Genomic DNA, 18,466 nt, shown 5'->3' with positions numbered 1-18,466 from the left:
GTACTGGGCTGCGAAGAGGATGGAGCTTAAAAAAGCGGTGACGAGTCAAGGAAACTTAAAGACATCCTTCGCTAGCTGACAGGCGAAAAGGCCGGTTCCACCCACTGTGACAAGGTAAGCAGCCAAAATCGGTAATAGTGGAATCCAAGAAAAACCTACGCCCAGCAGGTATAAAAACAGTTTTTCCTTGGAGGTCCCCTTCATAACCCCAAAGCGCCTGTAGTGACGTCATAGCCGCCAAAGGAATGGAGGCAGCGTCTTCCATTGAAAGACCCTTCGGTTTCAATGCAACGAATTCTTCAGTCGACCTTGCGAACTCACTCCATGATCCCCTATGGCATTCAGGCAACCGAACAAAGACCTCGTCACCGGTCTTAAACCGCGTCACCTGGGATCCGGTATTGACAACCGTTCCCGCACAATCATAATGTAACGGATAAATATCCTTACAACATGGAGACGGAATCACCTGATCGCACCCGCATCGATCATGTATCAGGAACGAACTGCCAAGGAATAGTGAACATGGGGACACACACAGTCCAGGATTCCCCTGAATCCCCTCTTCTTTTGGCAAGAGTTAGTCTTGGCACACACAGACAATATATCCTCGTTCCTCTCCAAGTCATTGTATCTTACCCGGTTGACAGGCCTTACACCTGGAAATCGTAAACCTTTACATTTCGGCCTCACCTGCGGCCGAAAAAGGCAGCCAAATAGCAAAACGCAACTCTTATACCGTTTATATACTATATAATTTATATAAATCGGCTAATATCTCCCCTTATAGGATAGCTACGTAAAGTCTAAATAGTGCATTTAATAGCCCTTTTCTTACTGTATATAATACCATATTTTAATATTTTAATATATTTATTTAATACGATATCACCTTAGGAATAACCATAAAAATTATATATTTCCATGATGGCCGCTATTCAATTCACGTGATGCCGTAAATACGGATACGGTCTCATATTTTTACTACCAGGCGGCTAAGATAAGACGGATACCGATAATACGGGACTCCGTATCGTAATCTACGGTCGCACCCCACTAAAAAAAAAAGACCGGTTTTTAACTTGATATTTAACCACCTTCCCGGGGAGCTATCGGTCCCAGATTTTCACAGCCCCTTTATATATAGATAGAATAGAACTGTATAAATTTTCAGACTTATCAGAGCATGGGAAGTCAGCTATATTTACACCCCATATACCTGAGCTGGACCCACCTTCCGGGAGCTAATTAAACTGCCATAAATCCATATACCTGGTAGGTATATGTCCTGGAATAGAGTTAGGTCGAAAGTTCGGAATAGAGTTAGGCGGATTGACAATTTTTAGCGGAATACATATTAACGATTAACTATTTCTACCTAGCACATCATTCTAAGCATACATCTTGCTCAACGAAGGCTCCACTGGCTCCAAAGATGTAAAGCTACAATGCCCCTTGTCATCCTCAGTTGCACCAAAACCCCCCCACGATGACGACGCCACAGTTTCACCCCACATCACCGGCCCTCTGGCGACGTGACTCGAATCCTCATCTTTCGGCGGATGGCATGCAGCACTAATCGCAGCACTACAAGCCCCCGCCAGTGGCATTTCCGACTTAAACCTTCTGAAGGATACCCCAATCAACAAACAGACCATAAAAGCGCCCACAAGAATAGAAATAAATATAGCCAGGCGGTTATGGCCCATGGAGCTAATCGAATGGTGTTGGATCTGTCGGCCCACCCAGTCATACGCGTTGACACGAACATAAAAGATACACTGGGAAATTAACCAGTGAAGCACCATATAGATCACGATCAGAGGGACTCCGTATCGATATGGCATGGATAGCCAGTACGTTGACTGCTGCGTGCTGCCTTTGATGGGCCATGTCACTCGAAGGGGCTTTGAACTTGTCCCGTAAGAGCTGTATTCGGCAGTCGCGAGCATGCTAGTCAGCACGCTGTTGTAGAAGAAATAGCTGACCGTGATGAGCAGTTGTGGTATATTAGCTATCACCACATTGCTCAAAGCAGGCAATCTCTTTCCCAAGTTAACGAGTGTTGTTGATGCCCCAGCGCCAGAGAACCCTTCTGTCCACAGCTGACGGAGCACAGAGAGCGTCAATAAACGACTTCCTGTTGAGTCGATGGCTTGTTCGAACAAAAATACTCCGACAGCAATCAGTGCGAAACATCTAGATTATCTATTAGAATCGTCAAAGTGCATATAGATGTTTGGGCGCTTACAAGGTAAGGGTCGTTATCCAGCGCTTGGGACTTGGGGCTTGCATCCAGAGCTTGCGTCGCGACAATCGCTTGTATACCATCGGCTTTCGCTGGCTGACTCCCCCCAAAGGCTCCTCGGCTGGATCCTCTGTCCTTTGAGAGACTTTCCACACCCCTTTACGGGCATCAGCGTTGGTTAACCAACACATCCCCTCTGTCGTAGAATCTGGCTTCTCCATGAAGGACGCCACTGCATCGCCCACGGTGAGCAAAGGCGGCGATCGATGGCGACCTATTCTTGCTGACAGGAACATTGCCACGACTTTAACAAAAGTCGCAAGAGCAATGATAATGCAAATCGGTGGACTATAGAGCAGCTGGCATCGATTTTCAGTTCTGAGCACAAGACATCCATTGACGTGATAAGTGTGTGATTCAGGCGCCGCTATATCATCCTCATGGCAAATCTCATCATAGCCAATGGCCGTAACGACAGATGAATTATACGACTTGACGTATTGATTCGCGCTCTCAAGCGTCGGCGGCTCTTCTTGCCGGGTGGCCCAGTTAAGCAGAAGGAGGGCATCTGAGCAGGTATTTTGATCCAAAGTGTCCATACAGGCTTGATACGTGAAGTTTTCGTTTTTGTAGTAATGGTCACGGCCAGACTCAAGGAGATTGACCACCAAACTCTTGCGAGCGAAATTGAACCCCGTCATTTCGTGATCGGGGAAACCCGATAGCCCCGTCCAGAAGATCGCATCAGTTCCACCTTGGCTCACAGATAACTCGTTCGTGAGCATGACGACCACCTTTGCCCCTCTGTTCTCGGTGAAACTGTCAAGCTTGTTACATTCCTGAGCATCTAGGCGCTCGTAGTTGCCCGCCGCAATGTCAGAGGAAAAGTCATGCCAATTCAACTTACCCTCGGGAAACCCATCACTCGAGTGATAATATGACTCGGGAGCATTATAAGGAGACCATTCTTCTGGAGTATCTCCACCCTTATATCTCGGGGCTATTGTAAAACACCGGTCAAGGGTAGGAGTCTTCAAGCTTGCGACATTGGAAGAATTCAAATCCCCAGGCCCAACAAGACCGCGTAACTCGTTTACGGCCACGGATTCGAAAACCATCGAGTTGTACCTGCCAACTTGTGTCAATTCCCTGTCTTCAGTCTCGTAGACCTCTTCTGATAACTTACAACAAATGAAAGGGGGTACCTGTGACAAGAAGTACCAACCACAGACTGAGCCGAGGTCGTCCAATGACAAAGAGATTCCTCACGCTGGAGGACCCGATGTCAAGCCACCGGCCTTGCGCATGATATTTGTCAACCTCTTCCCGACTCGGCGCGACCAGTGACTGCATGCAGTAATTACTAGCACCCAAGATTCCAGTACTGAGTACGTTGATTATTAAATGCAGGGCGATGTTCCATCGTTTGGACAAGGCGCAGCTGCCCTGGTACATTACTTGGATGCTGGAGAATCCGCCGTTCTCTGGGTTTCGGCTGGATAGTCCAGCAGCGACAGCAATGAAGATGAGATTCAGCAAAAGCATAACGGAAGATGCCTTGGCACAAAGAAGGACGCCATTAATCCAGTGTGGTTTTGGGGGGTTGGATGACTCGTGTTCAATGACCTGTGCCTCAGTATTTTCCTCCATGTTTTCCTGTCCTTCTATCCGGTGTGAAAACTTGAGACTTGATTTCTCGGTTTGAGTGCTGGGAACTCCATGATAGCGTTGGCCAGCGAACAGAGATTTGGCACGGGGCCATATATCCTCACTACCCATACTTGGGATGGAGTTGTGCTCCGCTGTGTACGGTAGATATCCACAGGCTTGGAATAAAGACAAGTGTGCAGAGATGTAAAAGGAACATGAGTTAGAGTATGGGGTAACTTGACCACTTCTCCCTTAATTAAATGAGGCTGAGTTTAACAATGTCCCCGTGGATGTGGAAATGATCTTCGTGGCCTGTTTTAGCCCCCAAAACCCCCCATTGGTGTTAATGTCCACACGGCACACCTAGTACGCTTGGCATATGTACATCGCCATTGACCCCAACCATGTGTTTTTATGCTGTCACCTAAAGATTATCATATCGGGCAACAGGCGTTTGGACGCGAAGTGGGAGGGGGCTGCAGTACTCATGAAAATACTATGTAGGACCTTAAGTTTCGTCTCTTTCGTCTCTTTCTTTACTTCTTTATTCTATCAGTTGGACTCGCTTTTCGGCATGGTAGCAAATGTCTTTGTATCCACCAGTTGATATACCAAGTTACCTCATACATGTGTTTTACTAACTTCCTCTCTTTCATTGAATGTTCCAAGCCCCGGCCTTTGCCAACCTCTTCTTTGGCACTGCAAGCACCAGAAATGTACCAGGAGCTGAAAAGGCTCTGATAGCGTGTACACAAGTTGGCGATGTGGATTCAACCCGGCCCTCATTTTCAATTAATGCAGATATCGAATTCATCGAGCGCGATCCCCAAAGTGCCCAACTAGTACGATCACCGGATCTTTACACTTCAGGACGCCATTGGAATGATTCAAGCTTGGACTACTACTATGAGATGTGGAGGCTCTCGCTGAAATGAAGATGGAGATTCTAACTCTGGGATTCAATCTATTAGAGATGTACTAGATTTTGCTGCTGAAGGTGGCTATTCTGTCATAATAAAAGTGCTACTTGATGTTTCCAACACCATACTCTCGGCGAGAGATTACGACAATGCTTCGCATGTTACATTGAGGGTGTAAACGGCGGACCTGTGAATTACTCTATCCGGTTAGTTTTGCCTTTTTGGGTTTAGCGCCCTAATACGCTGTCACGTAACCTACCTTTCTCTCACTTCTGCCTCTCTATCTTGCACTCATCGCCGCCCCCTTTCTTTTACTCTGGCCCCCACCGATCACTGCATAATTGCTTTCAGCCCGACGCGCTGCTCCTTTCATTTTTACCGGAGATGCCGCTTGATCCGACATCCAGCTTGCAATGCCTGTCACCCAGAAGCGTAATCACTGGGATGATACAGCATCCTGTTCTTTCGTGTCGATGATCCTATTCCTTCCCTAGGGAAGTGACTGAGCACCATGCTACGAAGATATCTAAGTCTCCCTCTGCCAGTGCGCCTTTTCGTCTCTGATTCCCCGGGCCTCCCTTCAAATCTATAATGTGCCAGTACACCCTCGACGCTGCATATCCCTCCCCCGCCGCACCACCTGAGGTTGCATTACACAGCCCCGGCTTCATAAAATGGCTCCCGGTTACCTGGCTAAACGCCCAGTTATCGTCATCTTCGGTCTCTCCGATCTCTCTCCACCTAATCAGTGAAAACTCGAAATCACAGCTCGGTCATTTAGGCTAATAGCGAAAATGCCGCACACGCCCTGGACCTTAGTCGATGCTGCATCTTATGGTCAATGCGAGACTACAACTACGGGAATTTTTGCCAGTGAGCCATAACTTATTGTGGACTATGAAACTGGTATGGTCTAGCATCCTCGACTGCAATGGGTTGAATTACAGGATCTGGTTGAGATTGTCTACTCTTAGTAGAAGAAGGATTACATCTTACGGGCCTCCGTCGTCGTCTATAAAAGAGACTACAATTCCACCAATATGGCAAAACTGGAATTCGAATCACCTTCAAATTCTCTTCGCCTGTTCCTTGTTTTTTGCCGGTTTCTTTATTTTATGGGTGCCCGCAGTCACCACATCCCAAGAGTCTTTAGCCGTCTCTTCACTATATGTGAGTTTTCCTTTATATTTTTCGGCCCCGGAGTTACGCATGATGCCTCACCCGACTGGACGCTAATCCTCACGCTAAGCAGCCCTTTAGAGACGATCGCTTCGCCATGGCCCTCTTCTGGCGAGGCAGCAAGGCAGACCGTGGGCTTTTTTGAATATGAAACGCTTTGACCTAATGGGAGAAATGCCGCATACACCGTCGGCCTTACGCGTGACTCCCACAGTCTTCTTGCTTTCACTGTGCGGGACCGCACTCTGTCAAACCGACATAACGTTATGGACACGTTAGGTCTAAATCACCAGCACTCTCGACTCGGTACGCTTTCCTTCATCCAGGCCAATCTAACGTTGCATTTCACAGTCCCCGGTATCGCAGATCTGCCTACAGCTTCCTGTTTCTGGGCGTAGTAGCGCATAATCGTCATTATGGGTCTCCGGGCCGTTTAATCCAGTGGATGTGTCTTTGAAGTCACCAAAAGATGGTATTTGTCAGTGGCGAGAAGAAAGCGCTGCCTCATGACGAGGTTAAGGATGGCCTGCGACTGCATAAACTCGCTCATAATGATGCAGACAACCAGCGAATGAATGAGCTTAGGGCTACAGCGGATCCGCATTGTAGACCGTCGGCGAGCGCGATAGGAAAATACAGCCAGTGGCCTACGATCCATGTTCTGCAATCTGCGTGATACCGCGTCAATGATTATTTGACCTTGATTGGGTGAGCTATTCAAATATTCTGCGCCAGGTTAGAGAGGCCAGCCAATTAAGCTTACGGGCGGCCCCTAAGAAAAACTACACCCCACTCAAATGGCAGGACTAGAATCCAACTTGTTCCTCACTTATCCCCATCTATGCTCACATATCCTACAACGTATTTTTATCAGCAGGAGTCGCTGGCGGCTTCAACTGGGAAACGTATTTGGTAACCTACAATTTCCGATTCTTACAAGTGCGCCGGAACTGCTTCGTGTCTTGGACGAAATGTACTTGCTCGGATGACGCGTTCCGGGTTTTCAGCACCAAGGGATCGGGGCGAATATGCTTTGTACTGGTGCACAACACAGGAAGCAGCGGCTATCTTTAACGGACACGTAGAAAATGCCATCGGTTTTTTATGAAGCTCAGAGACGTAAGAGAAGAGCTAGCTTAGTCCGAAGGGTCAGGCAATGTGTGTATTATTTTGTCATGTCTAAATCTGAAAGCATTTCTAAGTCCCAGTGGGAACCATTTTGGTTTGAAAGAGGGTCTTCCTTTTACCGACCTCATTTTTCGTCGCTTCTCTCTAGTAGGTTCTTCACTTTCTGTACATACTCTGTATCTCCTAACTCAGGATATAAACGAAGTACAGTATCTAAATGTGACTTCGCAGCCTTAATGTTCTTTTCTGTCCGTGGACAGTGTATCTTGATAAAACTCTCATGGACGTCTTTAAAGTGGAAGGCTGACTGGAAAAACAGTCTCTTTCCAGAGTCATTCAGTAACGTTAACACCATAAGTTGCGGGTGCTGTGGAAGCTCTTTCTTCTTAATAGAATCCTTAAGGTAAAGACGGTCTTCTGTGAAGCTTTCGCCGTCTGCCACACCATCATTATTCTATCCAGGAATGTCGGCTATAAACTAAGGGTGGTGAATAATGGCTGGCAGCGGTGCCACAGGCATCCAATCCCAGTCAATGACCCTATGTTTGATTTTATCTGTTAGAACTAGATTATATAGTAGAGAAGCGACTTTTTTCGCCTACGCCGTTAAGTGAAAGTGGTCGCTTTTCATGATATTGTGCGTATTTAGATCCCCATGAGTAAAGCCGATGCCAGTGTATTTATCAAACTCAGCAGCATAATTTAGGATCATCGACCGCATGATCAGATAGTCAATAGCATTGCCCCATCTAGCAGTGCCATTGAGGGTTCGTCGAAGACCTCGTTCCAGGCTTTTCGTGAGCCAGACTGAGTATGGATAATTTTTCTCTGCAATAAGGGCGGAAGGAAGAGGAGTAGTCCATAGTTATAACAGAAATTCTGCGAGGTCATCCAAAAGCCTTTGGCGTTTAACTAGAGGCATTTGAAAATTCCAGATCGCTAGCGGCTCGCCACTGACCCATTCTGAGTACAGCACAGGGTGTTTGATTGAGTTCCCGGGTTTGGGCGGGCGTTGATGGCAAAGATGATGGGCACGATCAAGCTTCCTAGCAGAAAAAGAAAAGTAAGAATGATTCTTCAGATCAAAAAAATGACTTTTTTCACCATCAATCGAAACTTGTTGGAACACCCCTCAGGTTAAAGCAGCCGTACTGTACGCCTCATTTTCAATGCCCCTGCAAAAATGCCTCAAATTTCTGCTCTCACGATAAGCTGATCTATGTAAAAGATACAAGACATCATTTGGATCAAAAGTTACTGTATTACTGTATTGTTCTAAAAGAGATAATGAGTAAGAAACGAAAGCGAAACTAGACCTTAAGACCACCTGATAGGTTTTAAGACCTCTTGCTAGTTTTATTTTTAGAATTGGGTAAGTATAGAAACATGAGTTAGTATAACGAAACCAGGATTTCAAACCTGGCCGCTACTGGGTTGCCTAAAGCTTGACAAATTGTCCTTTACATTATTACCCTCAAATAACATCATCTTGCTCAAGCAGCCTGAATCAGGCTGCCTGATCTGGACTAGTGGCACTCTGAATGCTTTTCAGAGTCACGCCAGCTCTAGGCTAAACTAATTTCCGAATAGCCCATGGCCAATACCTCCTGTTTTATCAGGATGCGCCCTAAAGCTGTAGTCCGAGTAACCTTCCATATACGAGGTTAGAGGAAGTCTCTCTGCTTTAGCCCTGCCCACTTTTCAGTAGTCTACGGAAGTCATCCTGTAGTGGTTCTTGGATCATCTTGCCCCTGTAGAGTTCCCCGCTCGACCCATGTGTATTCGGAACCGTAACCACAGTTCCCAGAGAACTGTAGGGCCCCGTGAACGGACGGGTGTGCTCCAGAATCCAAGGTAGAGAGCCCAGGAACGATCCGTCTCGCTCCCAGGAGTGACAGGTATAGTTCCTGGAGGACATTAAGCTCCCAGAGGCCGTAAGCATGATCCTAGGGAGCGATGATTAAATATAGCTCCCTAACTCAGTATATCGTAGGCTAATCAGAAAAACAGCTAGCTGAGTTTAGACCAGAACAAAACAGGCAAACGCATTTAAGTGCGGCGGCGTTGAATAATTAAGAAGCCGCTCATTTTCGATGGCGTTAGGGGCCGATTCAACGTGTTTGAGCTCTCGCCATAGTAGAGCGAGGAAACGGATGCCCTTGAAGAAATGTTATTGTGGAAATCGGATGGATTGGTTGATCCTGGACGTGTGTTGACCATTGCACACGACGAACTCGATAAACGTTGAGTAAATAGGAAGTCAACATTTCTTGACGGTAGTGATAGTGATAGATCTCACGGTCCTGGCCTCTTATACGCATGTCAAACGTGAAGGAAGTTACTGGGTGAGTGTTTTACTTGTTCGAGGAAATCATATTGTTTTAATAAATCAAATTGATCACCACCTTAGCAGAAAAGGAAGGCTGGTGTTTATTAGATGTTATTGGCTTATCTTTCTCCACTTGCTTTGATGTCCGTGCATAGTCTAATACCCTGCCACACCCCCCCTTACCACGTCTACCAGCGATAATTTTTCACCCCCTCTAACTCGTATGAAGCCTGAGGCTGCAGCCTCAATTTAAAACGGGTACCTTTATAGACTGCAGGGGTTCACGCACGCATTACGTGCTTCTTGCCAGATCAAGCAAAGAACTGCTTATAGAGTTACGAAGTTGATAAACAATAAAACGAAACGTTAGAGTTGGCCAAGTTTGTATCTTTAACGATGCTTTTTATGGACTAGCCGATACTGGTGGAAACGTGATGGTCAAATGGTAAGAGTAAACTTGAGGTTAGTGTTGAGAGTGGTCTACAACATGTAGGCCAGAAAGTGGGGAGGGAGAGAGTTGATTACTATGGAAGCAAGATCTGCCGACTATCTACTCTGGTGAGGGGTTGATGCCTGAGGCACCAATGTGCAGCCTAAGGCTGCCACAACAGTTAGTGATTAAACAATTAGTTGGCTCGGAAATCCGAGTATAGAAGAATGATCAAATCTTTACCTCCTGAATTTGAGACATGTCAATTGTGAAATTAATAATCACAAATAGAATTTATTTTTCTAAAATAAAAACGAACGTTGCTCTAACCACACATGCAGTTAACCGATTCATCCAATGTTTACACATCGGTTCGCTGTCAAGATTGAATTTTAGTATGACTAGGCCTCAGCTTGATGCGTTACTATGATATTGTTGACCGGCTCCTCGACCTTTGGAGAAGCTGACCGTTTTTTGGTGCGGCAGGCATCAATATGGCCGTGTCGATAAACTCACCAGGGACAGTTTCAGGTCTTCGTGGGCCATGAACTCTGAAGACCACGGTTCTGGAATGCGACACTGGTTTTCAACGCTCTAATACTGTACCCATTGGAAGCTTTTAAGAATACCTGAGAGCTACTTAATCTATTTAGTGCCCTGATTTTCTTCGGCCAGAGTGATACATGTGCCTATATATACAACAATGAGCTAAGTTGATTGGAAATCAACTTGGTCGTTTGTGTTGTAGTTCAGAGGTATGAATTAACTTATTATTTCAGAGGGATACATGAGCCTATGTATACAACAATGAGCCAAGTTGATTGGAAATCAACTTGGTCGTCTGTATAGACACTTCGGAGCTAATTTGGACGGTGCGGGTTGGTTCCTGCTCTGCACCAGCCTCATATCACAACACGAACGAGTATCACATGACTGCATAATAAATAAAACTTGGCGATTTCACTTCAAGATGGTGACCAGGTTTCTCACCTGTTTCTGGAAAATGTATACGGAGGCTGATTGTGTAGTCCTGTCCATGCACAAATTCCTATTGTTTGGGCTGTTCATACTTAGACCCTTTTCAAGTAATATTATAGTCTACGAATGCCTTTTTGCTAACCATTCTCCGGACAGAGACCACTGTTTCAAGGTTAAGTAAACTGACAAGCTTCAATGAATACCTAGTAGCCGATTTCGAATAAGCGCAATATGTATGAACTATATTATGAGGAAGCCGCCCAAATCCTCCACCTTCTAATCAGCAAAATACCAAGTTCCATGGTGTCTGAGTTAGTCTTCGCCATGAGTTCCTTTTTCAAATTATCTGGAATACACTTTACCACCAAAGGAAGGGCACTAATAATTCCAGTATACCTCGGATGCTTTTCTGAGAGCCCTTGCAAAATCGCCTCTTAAGTTCCATAATTTAGCAGATCCATCTGCTCTTTGAGATGATGCTGTAGCAGTTGAAACTTCCTTTTTATTCGATTTTTCGCATTGCCCCGAGAGCTATGATTGAGTAAGGGCTTTCGAAGTGTCTTCGTTATCGCGTTGCGACTAACTGGACTCATGAGGTGGTGAGGAGTCACCGAATTGGTTCCTCTCATAGCTGGATTTACATTTTCCAGGACGCGATGCTCCTGCTGTAACTTTCCATCATCTGAATTCCCCGGTTTCCTTTGGCTTAACTGGAGAAAGTAAAGGACTTCCTCGCTGAATTACGAAATTGATAAGTGCTGCAGCTGTGTCTCACCCAGGTGACTCGTGGAACGGTATATGGTGCCCTCTTGTTTCAGTGATGGGTGTAGCAGTAAATCATGGTCGTCACAGCTAACCAAAGGTGACATTAGGTCACTCATCTTGAGAGACGCAAGGGGGCTGCTACAGTCATGAAGGCTTTGGGTTAACTTAGAGTTTGCCGAAGAAGCACTCGAAGGTGGCAGACTTCTGGTAATGGGTTCCATCGGAGATCATAATAAATTATAATCACCAAGTCTCGAGATAGCCCCATAGGCAGAGCCAGAATGTGTGATTACCTGTGATTCTGTGGTTCCGCTTGCAGGGATTTATACTTAAAGCTAATGTGCTCGTTATATCTACTTACCAAGGAGCTTGATGTCTCATAAGAAAATGACCATCAAGAATCCAGCATATTTCGAGCGGGTTTAGTGGGCAATGAGTTTATTGGGGACAATGAAGATTCTAGTAGCCGAATACAGGCACAGACGCGAACCTCTATGTTGGGGCATTTCCTTATATTATATTTTTTTATATATATCTACAGCTTGTAATAAGGGATACGTGAAGCCCGTTTATTTTTAACTATTTTATTTAATTTATGGTGGTTGATAGAAGTTTTCTAACTAGACCGGAAGGTTTGGTTTAAAATTCCCAATCGGGTTAGCGTTTGGTCGAAAATTCCTAATCGGGAAGTTTTGGTCTAAAATGCAGGAGAAGACGTCTGCATTTCGGACCATTCCCTTCTCCTACATTTTCGACCACCACCCATAAATTGATTTTTAACCACGACTAACTTCGATTTTACTGTTAAATAAATTAGTAAATATTAGTAAACATCCATTTATGACTCTAATTTCTGACCGCGGTCAGAAACTCTAGCCGAAGGTCTGCTGGTACGTATAGTAGTATAGTATGGTCGAAAATGCAGAAGAAGGCTGTCACGATATCTTCAATCATGAGGTTATACGTATATTAGTGCCTCAGGCCTATTGGTACTGCCTTAGGCCTATGGGCCAGGTAGAATCCCGGCGCCACGGCGGTGAAACCCCGGGCTTTCGATATCCATTCGGGAAAGGAACCCTGCCGGCGTTGAAACCGGTTTTGTCTTGCAACCCTCTACCCCGCTCAATATATCACATTCTCTTGCCGTCTTATCCGAAGGAAAAGATGTATATAACCTAGAAGAGATAGAAGGAGCCTGAGGGTTCTGTAAGAAACAGTCTTTGCCTTGGAACCCGCATATTGATACCCTTTTCCTACCTGATTGACAGGCATCTACCCTGACTAGTGGATTATCCGTAACAAAGGGGTAGATTTTTAGCTAGTAAATTATAAATCTAGAAAGTGTGACTATAGATCTAAGATATATATAACGTATTTCACATGCGAGTGGTCCACGCAAAAACACATAGTAAAAGCGATATAGTTGTCACTTATATTTCAACAACTAACGTTTTTATCTAGCTTCATAACTTGCCGATAATGATTGATAAGCATTTTTAATATAATATATCAATCTTAAACGAATTGAATACTTCCATTGTTGTGGTATTAAAAATTACGCCGCTGGATTCTACAAATATATATATCTCAATTACCAGCCTATTAAATTCCCTCAAAATATATAAAGTAACTAGATATCATATAAGCAGCATTAGGCTGTAAGAGCCAGTTTATATACAAAACCGTTGTTGCACTAACATGTTGTAATTTATCGCTTTTACTATGTGTTTTGGCGTGGACCACTGGCTTGTGTGGACCACTCGCATGTGAAATACGTTATATATATCAGAGTTTATATACTATATAATTTTATAAATCGACTAATATCTCCCTTTCTAGAACTACTACGTAAAGTCTAAATAGTGCATTTAATACCCCTTTTCTTGCTGTATATAATACCATATTTTAATATTTTTATATATTTATTTAATACGATATCACCTTAGGAATAACCATAAGAAAGATATATTTTCGTAGTGGCCGCTATCTAATTCACGTGACCCGTAAATACGGATACGGTCCCATATTTTTACTACTAGGCGGCTGAGATAAGACGGATACCGATTATACGGGATCACGTATCGTAATCTACGGTCGCACCCCACAAAAAAAAAGGGTCGATTTTTAACTTAATATTTAACCACCTTCCCGGATAGCTATCGGTCTGAAACTTTAGTAGAACCTAGATATACAGCTAGAATAGAACTCTATACATTTTCAGACTAATTTAAGCAGCATCACGGAAGATAGACCAGGTCGAAGATTTCACGTTCTACCTGGTTCCTCCACATCAATTATTAGCCAATCAGAGCTCTTAAAAAAATCTTCTACCTACCAGGTCGAAGGTTCGGAATAGAGTTAGTACTGTAACCGACCGGGGTATATGGCTCTATTTAACATATTCCTTTAGTGTCCATTCTTGCGTGACCTGAAGATCATGAAACAATAAGTCTTAATGAGCTTGTCGAATTAATTTTAATTTATGTTCCTCTTCGGAGCTATGAGTCTTAACTATTACCACTAAATGTACAGCCTTTCTGTTTGCTCCTATCTGCGATAATCCTTAAGTGATTGTATTGTGATCACTTCCGATATGCTGCACATGATTATCATAATCGGATATGGATGCCCCGGATAAGAAACGTCCAATAGACTGTCAGGGATGGAATTAACGGTATCCTATATGAACAAATTTTTCAGTACAGGAAGAAAGACATCTTGATCTGGAACCGATAAATAGCAACTAGTTTGATTGAATGATAGCCACCGGTGGGCCTCTACCACACGTCATGTCTACCAAAGTATCAGCAAGCAAAGGCATGATTTATGTAAGAGGTCAAGGCACCCATGGGTCATTTAAGTAATCCATTAGGATTAGTTCGGATGTTATTGTGGCGGTTGGTCCAGCTGGTTTGGCCCTAGCTTTTAAGCTAATGCCTTCCGGAAACAGTTGTGAGTAGCGAATATTGGAGGTTTTACTCCTAGAGAACAGAGTTAAGGCGGAACACATGATGCTCATTGGCAATCGCCATAGATATCGTAGCTAGGTGATTATTTGGCGAACAAAGGCTAGATGAATTATTTGATCATCATTCTTTGAGCACGTCATAATTCACTGCAGCTAATCCTTTTTCACTTCCCTTTTCCAAGGTAGCTGAAGCCTAGAGATGTTCTAGATTTTTGGAGACTCATTCGTATGCGTATTGTGTGAACTGGAAGGATTCTTCGTTCAAGTGCAAAAAATATAAATATTGGCTCAATCATCATGCATCTCCTTGCACGAACAAGGAATTCAAATAAGTATTTTTTTTATGATCACCATCCTGGCAAAATGAATGCCACCGAGAACCTTCACATCGAACCATGGGGATCGGACACCTATCTCGTGGGCAGGTGTTGGGACAATTCTCGAGGCTGGAATGAAAGTTGGTTGAACTTAGATAGCTGCCTCGGGGATAGTGGAGGTATGTGGCTGATCTTAATTACTTCATTCTCACTGACATTCTTATACTAGGGCGCTTCCAATGGGGTGGAAGCGAGTTCACTGATCGTGCCAGAAATATCAGTTTTAATCCCACAGAAGGTGGAAGTCGAGTGCCCGTCCTGCGAGCTGAACTAAGAGACGACTCACCAGGGGGCAACTTTTTAGAAGGGAATGTGAATTTGGCCGAAAAAATCAATAACCGTGATGGTAATCTGCAGTTTTCTAGGTAGGTTTTCTTGTGCGTTTTTGAGCGAGGTATGCTAAACCTAACAATTTACAGATTTTGAGCCTACTGAGTCTTTTTCTCAAAGGAGTTAATGAATCTGAATGTTTGAAGTTTCATCTTTTTTCCCCACCCTTCAGTCTTAAACCTCCGTCTCTTCGAGGTGTATCAAGGGTGGACTAAATGGAGAGTATCTTTAATAATGATTCAATTGCCTAATTCTGTTATTGTTGGTTTGATTGGAACATCAAAAAGTTTGACAGGTATTAGCTTGCTTGAACCAAATGGGAATGAAAAACTGGAAGAGAACTGGTTAAAATTTTTATACTTGATCTGATGTCGCCAGACTGGTCTCAACACATCACCACCCATATTATACATGGTTTTGTTTATAATTGAATAACAACTTATTCACTCTTTGCTTTGAACAATGACATTTAATAAACTGTACGATGTAATAGATGAAGATTGGTAGTTTCAAACGGTCTCTTCAAAGGTCTTGCAGAGTAAGGAAGGAGTGAGGAAAGGAAGAAGTGAGGAAAGGAAGAAGTGAGGAAAGGAAGAAGTGAGGAAAGGAAGGAGTGAGGAAAGGAAAGGTGGGTGGGAGAATTTTGCTGGACCTTCCGGGTCAGGGAGATGACCCCTACCAGCGCAACTTATATGTAGCCATGGCTTTGTACGGGCTGCCTGATGCATCAATGAAACTACTGAAACAATGTTGCAGCTTCTCACTTGATTAGGCTAGAAATGCTTGGCGCATCTCTTCACATTGCTCACAATTAGGGCTCGGCAGCCACCGCGGTCTGAACGCTGCGGTGCGGGTAAGTAACCGCAAAAACGCGCCTGAGGCTAGGGGCCGCTGACATTTCAGGTTTTTGTCTCCTTCATGATGAATGTAGGAAATTCGGGTAAAAGATGCCTATGAGCTCTGCCATATGAACCGACCAGCAGTTTATCGGTCCCGCTTGGACCTGTTCTGACCCCAGACCGCCTGATTTTATCGAGTGCGACCACGGCCGCGCCCAGGTGACCCTCACGACCTGAATCGGCCGAATACACAATTGCCTCGAACGTGGACGTCGCTGTCCCTGCACGCTCCCTCGCTATTCCTCGATCTGGCTCAATCTCAATCCCGGCAAAGGCATCGCCACGTCACGGTGGCAGCGGCCGCGGGCCAATGGTTTCCAGTTCATCCAGTCTGACTATTTCCATGGTCATCAAAGCTTCTACCAGTAGGAAGCGTGCATATGATCCAACATTGTTCGTACGCTTCTGGGCCCGCAGAAGTGTCGTCCAAATCGGGTGGTGTCGAGGTAGTGTACGAAGTCTGGTGATGCTGCGCTGTGCTCAATGGCGGAGACGAAGGTGTGTAGGTAGTATGTGGGCTTCCACTTCCAGCGTCGCGGTAGCTAACATCCTGAATGCCGACAAAATGCGGATTAGGGCTGCCCTCTGCACTGTGGTCAAGTGCCCTAGGTGTGCCATTCCCACTTACCGAAAGTGGAAGACTAAGGGGTTCTTTGGCAGGGAGTGACAAAAGTACTCAAGAAATGAATGGATAAGAGGATGCAGCTGAACCTCCTCTGCCTGCTCCAAGGAACATCATCCAGGTGACCTGTTACCTACCCAGCACGAGTTTCCAAGCATCGCGAGAAGGATAATGACTTTGAAAATTATAGATGGATTTCGCAATCAAATTCCAATAATTTTCAATACCAACTTACTTTATTTAGACGAATATATAGTGCAATTTTCTCAAACGCAAATGTAATCGAGCCACCGAATGGTGAATCGGCATGTATAGATATAATGGGAAAAGAGCCCCTGAAGGGGCCGGTTGTGCATTTTCTCAGACCAATATAAGCGGGAAGAGAATGATTATGCTACAAGACTTAACTAGAAATATTAGAGAGACATCTGGTTTAGCTGGCATGGGGTCGGGATGGTTTCCGATCCCCCCGGCGGAAGCAATCAATAACAGCGCGTAGAGGTCGTCCAGGATAGACTGAATTTCACGCTGGGATTGGCCTATGATGACTATCGGGGCTGCACCCACACTTATTTCCTACAGGACTTACTCGATTCAAACCCAAAGGTGATATCTATGGAATCGGAATCATTGGGATAGACTACCATCGTAGGAAGAACTTGCCCCAATCCTCGGCTTGCCTATTTTGTTTAGCTGACCTCGTCTTAGAAAGAGACTTGCTTTCTCTTGCGTCGCTCAGATAGTGATGGCTGCTGAGCGATAACCGTTTATTTAAGATCCTCCACCTCGCTCTTCGGGAATCCGATATCCCTAGCCAATCGTTTCTTAATTAGTCGTTTAGTAACCTTGCTTTCCGACTTTCTGCATCGTTCTATCTGCTCCTCTCTCTTAGATAAACTTTTGAAAGGCCCTGGCTTCGCTTACCCTGTAGGTCTAGACATGGTTGATTAGAAGTGGACAAAGGAAATAACTAGTTACATAACTGGTGTTCAAGTTAGTTACTGACCGCTTTTTCGCAAGATTTATAGGCTGGTATAGTCTGCATAGTGACGAATCGACCAGTTCCATTTCTCGATCGGGTTTATGTAGAGGCTTACTACCATGACGGCTTCTAAATTAATCATCCTTACTAGGCAGTGTGCTTTCACACTCCGTTTGAGTTGACCCCGAGGATTCAGACTAACATTCAATCGCATCTTCATGGTGAGCGCTTTTTTCTGCTCTAGCTTTATCTTTAAGAGCTTTGGCAAGCATGGCAGTATATTTGCCTAGCCAAAGAGTAGGGCTTTGGTCACGCGGTTTGGAATTCCAGGCCCTACACCTAAAAACTGTATACCTTAACGTATTCGGCAAGCGAGCGGCGCACGCAAGCGAGTGGCGCACCCAACCCAAAACGCGTCCATGAATTAGCACTTAGTCAATTCAACCACCCACCATGCCACCAATTCGCTCCCGATCCTCTAGCAATTCAGCAGAGCAAGAGGGTAGGGTCTTATTAGCTATCCAGGCTTTTAAGGATAAAGAAATCTCTTCAGTTCGTGAAGTGGCGCGCCGTTTTAACGTACCCGAAACTACCCTTCGCCGCCGCCTCAGTGGTACACAAAACCGCGCGAATTCTCGCGCAAATTCGTCTAAATTAACAC

The 18,466-nt window shown here is 44.8% G+C and overlaps 3 protein-coding genes across 3 annotated transcripts; 2 read left to right on the top strand and 1 right to left on the bottom strand.

Annotated features, from left to right (window-relative positions):
- Window positions 1–1,391: 1,391 nt before the first annotated feature.
- On the bottom strand, window positions 1,392–4,027 carry N7447_011169 (uncharacterized protein; the record flags this gene model as incomplete). The annotated part of the gene is made up of 3 exons (XM_057235431.1): window positions 1,392–2,199; window positions 2,252–3,376; window positions 3,435–4,027. 3 exons carry the CDS (start codon window positions 4,025–4,027, stop codon window positions 1,392–1,394), a joined length of 2,526 nt encoding a protein of 841 aa, XP_057080749.1.
- Window positions 4,028–6,466: 2,439 nt separating this feature from the next.
- Window positions 6,467–6,673, top strand: N7447_011168 (uncharacterized protein; the record flags this gene model as incomplete). Its single annotated transcript, XM_057235430.1, has 1 exon — window positions 6,467–6,673. The coding sequence occupies one exon, from the start codon at window positions 6,467–6,469 to the stop codon at window positions 6,671–6,673; it is 207 nt and encodes a 68-aa protein (XP_057080748.1).
- Window positions 6,674–14,958: 8,285 nt separating this feature from the next.
- On the top strand, window positions 14,959–15,398 carry N7447_011167 (CVNH domain-containing protein; the record flags this gene model as incomplete). The annotated part of the gene is made up of 3 exons (XM_057235429.1): window positions 14,959–15,091; window positions 15,142–15,337; window positions 15,392–15,398. 3 exons carry the CDS (start codon window positions 14,959–14,961, stop codon window positions 15,396–15,398), a joined length of 336 nt encoding a protein of 111 aa, XP_057080747.1.
- Window positions 15,399–18,466: the final 3,068 nt, after the last annotated feature.

The sequence above is a fragment of the Penicillium robsamsonii genome (genome assembly GCF_028829455.1).
Source record: "Penicillium robsamsonii strain IBT 29466 chromosome Unknown utg000008l_segment0_segment0, whole genome shotgun sequence".
Lineage (NCBI taxonomy): Eukaryota > Fungi > Ascomycota > Eurotiomycetes > Eurotiales > Aspergillaceae > Penicillium > Penicillium robsamsonii.
The sequence above is the reverse complement of the archived record's forward strand: the minus strand, read 5'-3'. Positions and strand labels throughout refer to the sequence as shown.